Raw genomic sequence first — 11,817 nt, 5'->3', positions numbered from 1 at the left:
CTGTCATCGGGAGTGACAGCCTTCACTCTCAGCGCCTCCGCTAACAAGTTTCCTCTGCGCGGCGATCCGGATCGGGTCCGGCCAGAACCAGGACTATGCCAGAGATGGAGAAAGGGAGACCTCCAGAAAACAAACGCAGCAGGAAACCTGCGCACCCCGTAAAGAGGGAGATCAACCAGGAGATGAAGGTGAGCCTTTTTACGCGTTTCGTCTCCTGTGCGTAAAACCTGTGTGCGCGCGCTCAAATCAGTGCTGGGAATAATCAGACACGTATGTTTGTTGTCAATGAATGCGCTCCTTGGGTTAAACTTAAGAACATGTTTAGAATAAATAAATAATAAATATCACTGAGTGCGTAAAAGTTTGCCTCCGTAGAAACTGGCACAGTTACGCGGAGCAGCTGTGAACAGCACCGAGGAAGACTCGGTTGGCCTTCGCCTTCTCCTGACGCCATGTCGGGCCAGCTGTGGCCGGACACGAATGAGCAGCAGGGATCCAGATGTGCGTCACTTCTTCCCCGCGCTCTTGCGGTGCGCACCAAAGGGCTGGCTCCCATGCCTTCCGATAGACAGAGGGTATTTATAGCGTTTAGAAGCCCGACTCGGCCTCAACCGGGGCAGAATAGTCCATTTTAAAGGGGTTCGGGGTTCCTGTTGGAGCGTTGAGGACCTCTCCTCTGTCGTTTGCTTTCAACCACATCGGAAACAACACGTTAAATGGCAGTACCAGACTCGGCCCATTACTGCATGGAAACGGATCCAGGGACTGTCTGCTTTGTTTGGGCTTGGACACTGTGCCGTCTGTGAGTGTTGACCACGGTGGACAGCGGATATGCTTCAAGCAGGGGCGCAGAAATCTAAAAAAGACCAGCAGTTTCTTTTTTCTCGGGGAGGAGATTCTGGTCTTTCGTGAGAGAGAGGAAATGTGGCTTGGATTGTAGGGCTTGATAACCACGGGAGGTGTAGGGTTACAACTTAACTAATTTTAATCAAAACACGTGAAACTCTACCCCCGCCCGATGCGAGCCTGCCTGGGCCGGATCTCAGGGTCGGGCCCCGGTTTGTTGCCTTTGGCTGCGGCCCGCTCTGCGGTTTGGGATACGGCTTGTCACTCTCACAAAGCAGATGTTTGTAAGAACTGCCAGAAAGAAACAAAAACAACATTGTGGCAAGCAGAGGGGTGGATGAAGGGATGGGGGGGTGGAGGGGGGGGGGGGCTGCCCATCTTTGGTTGAGACTGTATGGGAGAGCTGCCATCGTTGTAGTCCTCCTCCAGAGTCCAGACGGCACGCAAGTCGGACGTGATGGGAAACATACGTGACTTGAGGTGAACCTTCGACGTGAGAGGGCGAATGGGGGGGGGGGGGGGCAGGAAGACGAGGAGGAGGAAGAGGAAGAGGTCCGGCTCGGTGCTGTCTCTGTCACGCATCTGTTTCAACACCGCGTTCGGACCCACTCCCTCCACGCCAGCCCAGAGCGCCGCACCGAACACCGGATACTCAGCTTTAATCATGGTTCGGCATATTTAGCTGGATATGATACACTCCCAGACACACACACAGCAGAAAGTGAGCAGGGGGGGGGGAGGATCCATTTCTTGGAGGCCCCCGGTGCGGAGCAGAGGTCGGACTCGGGAAAGCAGGGGAAAGAATGTGAAGTCAATACTACAGCGCTACAACAGCAGTCCGGCTGCGCTGGAAAGGGGTGAAACCCGAGAGGCCGCCCTGTGTCGGGTGTCGGGGCTGGAAGGTGGCGAGCAGGATGGGAGGATGGCGAGGATGAGAGGTGGGAAGGGGGGATACGGAAAGCTGGGAAAAGTAGAGCGAGAGAGAGAGAGTAGGGAAAGAAGCGGGGCATTTCCGAGAACCGTGGGACCTGGCTGAGGTGTAGGGTGTCCCGCTCCGGTTTCTGCCTGTTCCGGATCAGGTTTCTCCTCCAATCCAGTCATCCCAAAGCCACAGAGAGAGGCGGGAGGGGGGGGGGGGTAATGAAGAGAGACCTTTGTGGGTTTTTTTTCATCTGGTCGTAATAAAAAAAAAAAGTGGGAGTGGGAGAAGGAGTGGGGGGGCAGGTCCCATCTGTGGAAAACAGTTTTCTCCCCCCCCCAATTAAAAGAGATAAACAAAGCATGATTCATAGATTTCACACTGGTGTTAGGTTTGAAAAGCTTTCCGTCTCAGATTTAGCAAGAGTAAACAACCTGAACACATCATGGAAAAAGTGTCATCCTGCACTCCGACTGGGCCGGGCCGGGGAAAGAATCCCTCGCATTGATTCGGGGAAGGAAGGTCTGATTATGTTTAACATAGGATAAAAAGTTCCACTAACAAGGCCCATGATGCACGGTCACAATTTTCCCAGCTCCAGACGGGCCGCGGCTCAGATGCCGTATCCCTTTACATAGGAAGTTCATTTCTCCTCCTGCTTTTCCACCCCGCGCAGACTTTTGCCGAGAGCACCATGAACGAGTTGCTGGGATGGTACGGCTACGACAAGGTGGACCTCAGAGACTCGGAGGCCAACGAGATCAGGAACTACAGAGAGAGGCGCCAGCATGTGTCGGTGCTAAAAGGTGAGGGCAGGTGCCGGCGGTTGAAGACCGGTTGAAGTCGCACCAACAGGTTCTGCAGGTTTTAAGCTCCAGACATTGAGTAAATGTGCAAATGAGCGCTCCCCTGCGGCTTCTCGCCTTTCAATCGTGCAGCTACGTGTCGTCTAATCGCACAATTGCACCTAAAAATACAATCGGCGAAGGGCATTTTTACAGGCGCAGAAGTTCTTAGAGTATCATGTAAGCCACGCCGCGGATTTTAGGCTATTCTGTTCCATCGAACTCCTGAGTCATGAGCGCCGTGTCATGTTTGTGCCTTTCAGAAAACTCGTTGCCAAAACTCAAGAGCCCGGACGCCAAAGTCGATCACTCTGTCCTCGCCGTGAAGAGCGCAGAGAGAGAGCCCTCGAGCGCCCCCTCCTCTTCACCCTCGTCCTCCTCGATGACCAACCCCAAAGAGCACAACAGCGCCCCCGTCATTGTTCCCCTCATAAAGCCATCAGCAGGTAGCGGGCCGTGGGGTCAAGCATGGAGAGAGTTATTGTCGGTTAGCTCAGCTCATGTTTCCGGTGCATTAGCGTCCGTACTTTGTGAGAACTCCTTCGCTTTGAGTTCTGTACGCCCAGTATTGGTGTTGAAATGTGCAAACCTAAGACGCAAGGTCAACGCATAGACAAGAGTCTATGAACACCCCAAAGGTCAAAGACGTTTTCGGCGCCAAGGTTGTAACAGATATACGTAGGCGATCGGCTAAAAGATCACTTCCTGGTCCCAAGGAGGACAACTCACCTGTGTCCCTTCAGTACAGGTGAGTTTAGATCAATAGCAAAGCACTCAGGTTTCCTCCGTCTTCGAAGACAGTCTCATCTTTCAGGCATCCTTTAAACCCGACTAGGCACCTCTTTGGAAGTTGTTCCACAGGATGGGAATATCTTTTCAGATTGCACTCCTTCACCCCCCCCTTTCCCCTGCAGTGGAGGATGTGCAGAACGTACAGATCGTGTGCGTTTGGTGCCAGAAGGAAGGGGTAAAACGTTACTCCCTATGCATGGGATCGGAGCTCAAGAGCTTCTGCAGCGAGAAGTGCTTTGCCGCCTGCAGACGGGCCTACTTCAAACGCAACAAGGTTAGTGATGGAGGAACTATGGACAAAGCGTGCCTCAGCATCACCGCGGGCCCCCACGCCCTTCCTCGTCCCTCTTTTAACGGGATGCTGGCGACGTCAGTGGACGTAGACGTGTTGGGTTACACATCCACATAGTGACTATAGAGCCTCTTTTGCCAGCTGTGCTCGCCATACCCGAGAGACCAAGCATCAAATAATCTCTGGCAGGTAAACAGAAACAGATACTCCTGATCCCGAAAAGGGGGAACTCTGAGAACACACTTTCTAGTTATTGCAGAGGAACCAGTATAGGAATGGTGGGAGGGGCAAAGTTTATAGAGGACACCTCGTATCAGTTTCGCGTTAATGGAGGAGGGGGCCGACCATTAAGTGGCTTTTGCTCTGGTGGACAGGAAATCTGCGAGCATGGTGCAGCGCTCCGATGCACAGTGCCACGGTTTTTCACCTTCCATTAGGACATGGATATACCCTGTTTAAAGGTGCGGAGTGACAAGCAGCGATATCCCCTTCCGCCATCGCCGTTGTTTATGGCGTGGTAGGTTTATTCGCGGGACGACGGGAATAAAAAGGAGGGCCGAACAGACTGCGTGCAACAAGGCCTCTAGTTTTTCCTCGGCAGGGAGGGACATATTGCCGTCGGCTTGTTGCTGCTTGTCTGAGAGGAAAGCCAGGCGGCCCGGGGCGAGGTGTCCACTTTCAGCACATACCTTACCTTCAGCTGCCTCATGTTTCGTAACTCAACACGACTCGATGGGTCACGGAGATGGGGGGGGGGGGGGGGCACTCATATCTACGGCAGGTCGGCTTACAGGAATCAAGAATTTCCTATATTAATGCTGGCAGGACCTTTAATGATACGATAATACAGCACCTTCACAACACAATGGTTTCTCTTTGTTGCTCTGGCCTTTAGGGGTTGGTGTCATGCATGCATGCAAGTTCAAACTTCTAAACTCAATGACCAGGCAATTCAGTTGCTCTTGTAATATAAGAGGTTCCGTTTTATTTTAATGGCCGCCAGATCGATCCATTGTAGTATCTTTTGCTTTAAAACAAAAGCAGCTACATCGAGACGAATTGGAGAATGAATCCATCAAATGTACTGAGAGCTCAGGTTTGACAAACTGCCCCCCCCCCCCCACACACACACACACACACTTTTCAGGCCAGAGATGAAGACCTCCATGGTGAGAGATCACCTCAGCGCCCTCACGCCGAAGACTCGCCCAGATTGGTGTTGAAGATAAACAGCAACATCAGAGTAAGATGATCTCCCTCAAAGCATCTTTTGTCTTCCAGTGTAGAGCATTTATTTACTAAAGGTCTCCAGGTCTTGTTGCCAAAAGAAGCTGGGATGAAGTCAGTCATCACTTCAATAACCCCCCACAGTCTCTCTCCCCTGTGTCGCAGGTGTGCGATTGGTGCAAGCATGTCCGTCACACCAAAGAATACCTGGACTTCGGATCTGGCGAGGAACGAGTTCAGTTCTGCAGCACCAAGTGTCTGAATCAGTACAAGATGGATGTGTTCTACCGGGAGGCCCGGGCAGCTCTGACCAGCGCCAGTCCGGGCAGACCCAGCCAGGAGGGGAGGCTGGAGAATGTTGTGGCTGGACAAAAGCTACTCACTCCTGAGTCTTGGAATAGCGGTGGCAGTGCAGCAGAAATTCGTCATAAAATCCTCTCCCCGAAAGGGCCTGCAGCGACGCATATGTCAGCAGAATCCATCTCCATCTCCCCCTCAGAAGCATCCTCCTCCAATTCCAAGGTTGCTGTGTCTGGGGGGAGGACTTTGGAGAGACTTATTCAACCTCCTTCACATCCCCCGACTGTTGAGGTGTCACCCCACCCTAGTCCCATTCATCCTCCACCGCCTCATCGTCCCACTCTGGAACATCAGCCGGTACCTCACATCCCCATGCCCTTCATCAGACCTCCTCTCCATGCTCAGGGCCTGAAAAGCCCCCTTGCCAATCCCCACAGATACCCAGCTCCCTGTTCCAGTCCTATCCACCGACCGCCTCACTCTCCCCACCTACAGCCCCCAACCTCCTCTTCCATGAATCCCCCTGGACTGATGCATCCCTTCCCAGGAGCCTACTTCCCTGGCTTGCACTCTCCTCCTCTGAACATGATGCCAAGAGGTCCTGTCCCAATGCCTCCCATGATGAACTTTGGTATTCCTTCTTTTAGCCCCCTTCTTCCACATCCCACTGTCCTAGTGCCTTATCCCATCATTGTTCCATTACCTGTCCCAATACCCATTCCTGTCCCCATTCCATTCCCTTCTAAGGCAACAGCTCCAAGTCACGGTGGTGTTATCCAGCCGGTGCCAGACGGAGCAGATAGGTGTAGATCCAGGGTGACCAGGCCACCATCTCCAGTGATCTCTGCAGGGGACAGCAGATTGGTAGCCAACACGAGAGACACAGATTGGGTTAAATCAGAGAGGTCTTTACCTTCCCCAGCATCTACACCCCACAGTGGGGCATCCTCCCCCAGGGCACAGTACAATGAATCCCCCTGCCCAGCCCTCGAGTCAGAGGAGCTGACAGACTATAAGAAGCAACCATCAGAGTGGCAAGTAATCCAGCGGGTTCTTCAAAGGACCCCGGTGATGCAGAACGCCAACGGAAAGGTGGACCTATCAGAGCTTGGGGAATCAGGAATTGGGCAGGGTACCAGACCGGTTCGTCACAATATCATACAAACTACCCCTCCTTTGCCACTGTCCCCTCCACGTGACACTGTCTACCATCGCCAAGACTCCCACACGCCACCCAGCCCGAGAGGGAGCAGCCAACGGGAGCACACTCCGAATGGGATGTCCGCCTCGCCCATCCCCACCAGTCCAGACTCCTCCTCGTCACAAAGAGTACCAGCACTCAATGAGCTGGAAGCTATCAAAGAGAACTCTGTCGTTGGCCCGGTTCAGGTTGAAGGCCCTGTTGTCCAGTCAGAAGAGCCCTTAGCAGTAGTTGGGGAGGTAGGAGAGGACCCCCATGTCCCTGACGAGGACCATGCCTATGCTCTTCCCACAGCGCCAAAGACAGTAGGGACCACTACACCGCTTCTCTTGCCCAAACTTCGGGACAAGGGCAGCCTGCGGAGCCCTGCTAATATTCCCGGTGCTGCAGACATGGAGCCAGCTCTGAAGAGGAGATGCCTTCGGATCCGTGATCAGAATAAGTAGAGGATGGAGGTGAGAGATTCTATTACAAGACCATGCAAAGTATAGATAGCGTTGCTCTAATCTTACCGAGTTACACATTTGACGAAGGGGGATAAAGGCCGCACCTTGTTATCTTAATCATTCATCTGCCAAAAACATGCCCCAAGTAGCCCGCGGGTGGGATGTACTGCACTTCAGAGATTATCAGGTAAATTTAAAAGTACACCAAGTTCCCTCTGACTGTATTTACACAACATTTCTGAATGGTGTTGGGTTGTTCTGTTCGGTGAACACACCCATATGGCGCCTTGCGATGGCTAAATTAAAAACCAGCAATTATTTTTAAGTCCCATTTGACAAGGGAGTGGAAAATGTGCGTATACGCATTCACACATACGCCGCTTAATCACAGGCCTCGGAGTATTTGCGTGGTCACCGAACAGCATGGCGCCAAGGGGAGAGAATCCCGGTAACCTGGCACTCCTCGGGGCTCTACGGTTACAACAGGGGTGGAGGACGCAGGCAGCGAGAGTCACTTTGAAAGGTGATCGCCTCGCCACAGCCTGGCGGCCGCATTGCTTTGTCTGCTTGGCAGACAAAGAAATCTTGGAACTGCGGAGGCACTAAAGCTGGACCCGGCGAGTCCAATATGCTTCAGGATTGGAAAGACGTCCGATTACAACAGTAATTTCCGAGCACGACCGCAATAGCCAATGACAGAGCGGCGTCCCAGGGCGGCTGACAGGTGCTGCCGAGCCTCGCTAAATGCTGTAGCCCTCGCGGCTAACGGGAGTGAACGCAGCAGTGTAGAATCAGAACCCGGGTTAGCTTTCCGCTGGGCTGTTACGTCGTTATCCCTCCACACGGTTTTGTTTTTTGGGACGATTCTATGAATTCCCCGTCCGCCGTTTGATCCTCTGGTCCGGTTTGTGATGACGCCTCTCTGTTGGCTGCCGCTCGTCTTTTCCCCGTGTATGAATCGAGCGCTCCCTTCTCCCCTTTCTATCCTTTTCCTCCCCTTCGCTCTCCGCCACTGACCGCCGCCGGGCCAGATGTTGTTGTTCTAAAGTGTAGCAGAAAATCTCTCTTTACTTTGGAGGAATCGAAAGGCCTATTGGTTTCTCTTCTGATTGGTAGTCCGACAGGCGGTAACGCCCCCCCCCCCCGTCCTCGCCCGCTGGTCTTTCTCCATCATGGGATCATGTTAGCGTTTTACTGCGAGTCCTGTGATTAATCTTCCAATACTCCAGAGCTGGTTTGGATTTCATCTGGCCCGCGTTTCTCTCCGGTCTCATCCAAAGGCCGAAGGTCGGCTTGATATCTGTGTATACAACAATGCCTGTTGATTGATGGAGCGCAACAAAGCCCTTATCTCGGACCCCAGATGTTTCGCGTCTGCTAAAACGTTCCCTTTCACTCATGAAATCCTACTTTGCGTGGACCTGGAATGTCATGCGTCACCGTGGCAACAAATACGTGCCATTCGAAATCACAGAGTGCCGCTTGTGTCGCGCTGACGGATTTACGGCCCCCGTGTTTTAGTGGGTAATGGGAGCCGGCTGCCGTGTGCGAACGACGTTAGCTCGCCACCTCTGCGCTCCAAGCCCGACTCCGCCGCCATTTTCTATTGTCTCCGCCGCTAAAAAAGCTTTTATAGAAACGTTACAGCATCAGCAGCCGACTGGAGCATTTCACCCCAGGAAACGGGCTGTTATTCCGTCTCGGCTTTCCCGTGCCTTTATTTGGGATACTTTATAGCCCCCGTGAAACCCAATCCCACCACATGGGTATTCGCTGAGCGTTTGAAACTGAAGCGCGACGGGACAGAGCGAGCCCAGAACCCGGCTTGGCCCTTACATCTGAGAGTGTGTTTACATTTAATATGTGCGTTTCAGTGAGGGGCCGTGTTCTCGCGCGGAGGGAGGCGGGGGCCAGATGTTCCTGGTTTGATTGTGTCCTCTGCGACCGTTATCTGAGTGTCGACATGACGATTTCGTTTTCGGTGTTTATGTGGAATTCAGGAACGAGTGTCCAGAGAGGGAGGAGTCATCAGATATGCTCAATTTGGAAATGAGGAAGAATCGATCCAGAATCTACAACATCTCACATCTTCTTCCTGTTTTCTGTCCCCCCCCCCCCCCACACCTGATGAACAGACTTCCTGTTTTACACTGTACGGAGGTGCCAGGCCCAGTGGCGCTCCCTCCTGTGTGTAACACCCTCCCACCAGAACCTCAGCCCGCCGGCCCACCGGAGCGCAGCAGGGTGTCGACCCGGGAAGCTGCCTGCAAGTCAAAAGCAGGAAGAACACAACACCTTGGACCAAAGAGAGTTGCTGGCCAGTTGATACGGAGCATCTCGGAGCTACTTCCTGTCTGCCTGTGTGTCTGTCCTCCTCCTCCTCTTCCTCCAGCAGACAGCGCTCCGATCAGCCTTGTGTGGTCTCCTCAGATGGAGGCTGAACACGATCTCTTTCCAGGGGAAACGGTTTGTTTTCTCTGCCTACCTCGCACAAAGAGCCACATTGTTCTTCTCCACAAATCCCACGCTGACTCCCCACTCCAGGTTTTGGGTTACCTGGCCGACGGGGTGGGGGGGGGGGCTCAGGCTTCAGCTTCTTCTAGCAGCCAGGGATATAGCACAGCCTCCTCCCCGCCACCTCCTGCCCACTCTAAGTGCGCCTGCTAGTCTCGAGGTTTCCTTCCCCGTAATCGATCGGCGTTGGTTCCCTGAGATTAAGGCTCTGTCCCGGGACAGGTTACGCTCCGGGTGGAGCTGTTACAATGGAAGACCGAGCTTTCCGACACCATCTCCGAGGAGCAAGGCGGCTCCATCTGCCTCCTCCAGAACGGCACAGAACACGGGAAGAGACTTTTTACGACGATATCCGGTCTGTGGACGCCAAACGGGCCGACGGACCTGAACGCCGTCATCCTGACCCGCCAACTCTTTGGTAGCAGATCTGATCAGGACTAGCACGAGGTGTCGCCACGTTTAAACGCTCGTGGCGCCTGACAGTTGAGCTGATCCTGGGTTTTTGTTTTTACGTCACTGGCTCCAATCAGACGGTTCTACAGGAACCGGGCCGGTGACGTTACCAGCCGTGGTATTAAACTCTAACGTAACGCTGTCGTGAGCAGCGATCAGTATTACAGCTCCGCTCCGTCTTCGTCAACACCTTTTTCTTTAGTCGAACTCTACACGGATATTATTATATTAACTTATAAATGATGCAGCTGTAGATTTTCCTTTTTTTTTAGAGGGCTTTGTTTCTTATTTTGTTTTATTTCCGATGACGACCCCGATTCCTAAAGAAGTGGGACGCTGTCTGAAATGAGTTTAAAATTAACAAAAATAAAATTTAAACTTAAAAAAAGATTGTAATCTTTTAAAACCCTACTAAGGTGATTTAAACCATCAAATCATGCTCTGGTAATGTTTTACGTGGCGTCCAGCTTCTTTGGAATCACAGTTGTGTTTTTGCTGAAGTGCTTTTCCACCCCTGGTCTTCATGTTATACCCCATTTGCCCACTAGAGAGCAGTGTTTGCCTTTGTAACTTTGCACCTGCCCCTTTTCAAGAAAGGTCCGAAGGTGACCCTGCACGGATTCATCGATCACTAATCAGCCGTTCTGATATTGCCACGCTTTGCAGCCACACCAAGAAGAACCTCTTCTTCACGGAGAGTCCACACCCCCACTGGGAAATGTAGTCATGGCCTAAACCTAGAATAACTCCAAATGTGGACCCCCCCGCCATCATTCCAAAACTACATGCCATGAGTTTTGTGCGTCCGTGCCTGCGACAGCAACACTTCTAACCCCCCCCCCCCCCCCATTCCAGCTGGTCGGGGGACCTCGTGGACTGTTCGTCATGAGTCACCAATGACGTCACAACACGCTTATAGCTGTGCGTCGTCAGGTGTTCCCGCATCTTCGTACCAGAGGCCAAGAAAAGACACTATTAAGTTCGCCATTGTTGGGTTTTGCTGCACATTTGAATAATCGCCACGTGTGACGCGCTACCGGAAGTGCGTTCCTTTTGATGTCGGGACGGAAATGCTTCCGTTGCTGTTGAATTTCATCGGTACCGCCCGCCCCCCCCCCCGCAGATTCTTTCTATTTGATTTTAGTAAACGAGAGCTTTGGCGGAGACGTGTTTGTAAAATAAAAATAAATAAAAGTTATTCTAAGAGCAAGGAGCCGTCTGGAGTTCTTCTTCCAATAATCCCAATCTGATCCTTTTTTATTTTTTACTATTTATTTGTCTACCGTCCGTTCTAACGTTAATCATTGCTGAGTTAAAGATCATTTATTGATCGATGGGACTCGATGAGGACTACAATGATGGCCGCCACGCTTCGCTGGCTGTAAATGTCTATTTTTAGGGCCAGCGTGTCTGCGAAGCGGCGCATCAGCATTCCTGAAATACTGAAAGTTGCTCGATGGTAAAAGCGATGAATGAGATAAGGGGGCAGGAATTTCGGCCCGGTGAGGGCAACGATTGGGGGGCAATTAGCGGGGGTGGGGGGGGCAACACGGAGACCAGAACCTCCGGTGGGAACGAGGCAACAACTTTATGTACAAACAGGAGAGATTAAAGATTAGATCTGTCAAGGTACCTAAAGCAAAGCAATACCAAACCGGATGCGCTGACTCCCCTTCAAAATAAAGGCATCTACAAGTCTAACAGCTTTGTTAGACTTGAGTATTAATATTTTATAAGTATATATTTTTTAATTAATAAATGCACATATATTGATTTATTTCTTTATATTGACTTATTATTAGCATTTCCATATATTTACTTACGTTATATTCCGTATCAGTCGAGGTTTACTTTGAAAGTTCCAACCGGATGTCGCGCATATTCATACTATCCGCGTCTTGACAGCGATCTGTCCCACAGACGGGACGCTGGAGTCGGTTCGTATTTTCATGCGCCTACCTGGGGGAGCAGCCGGGCCTCAC

At 52.0% G+C, this 11,817-nt stretch overlaps 1 protein-coding gene across 1 annotated transcript; it reads left to right on the top strand.

Annotated features, from left to right (window-relative positions):
• LOC137909171 (sine oculis-binding protein homolog) lies at positions 1 to 11,038 on the top strand. Its single transcript, XM_068753602.1, has 7 exons — positions 1 to 188; positions 2,442 to 2,571; positions 2,874 to 3,056; positions 3,525 to 3,676; positions 4,842 to 4,937; positions 5,087 to 6,877; positions 9,004 to 11,038. The coding sequence occupies exons 1-6, from the start codon at positions 96 to 98 to the stop codon at positions 6,866 to 6,868; spliced, it is 2,436 nt and encodes an 811-aa protein (XP_068609703.1). The 5' UTR covers positions 1 to 95; the 3' UTR covers positions 6,869 to 6,877; positions 9,004 to 11,038.
• Positions 11,039 to 11,817: the final 779 nt, after the last annotated feature.

Source organism: Brachionichthys hirsutus, chromosome 20 (genome assembly GCF_040956055.1).
Source record: "Brachionichthys hirsutus isolate HB-005 chromosome 20, CSIRO-AGI_Bhir_v1, whole genome shotgun sequence".
NCBI classification, from domain to species: domain Eukaryota; kingdom Metazoa; phylum Chordata; class Actinopteri; order Lophiiformes; family Brachionichthyidae; genus Brachionichthys; species Brachionichthys hirsutus.
Note: the sequence above shows the minus strand (reverse complement) of the source record. Positions and strands in the feature narration are given on the sequence as shown.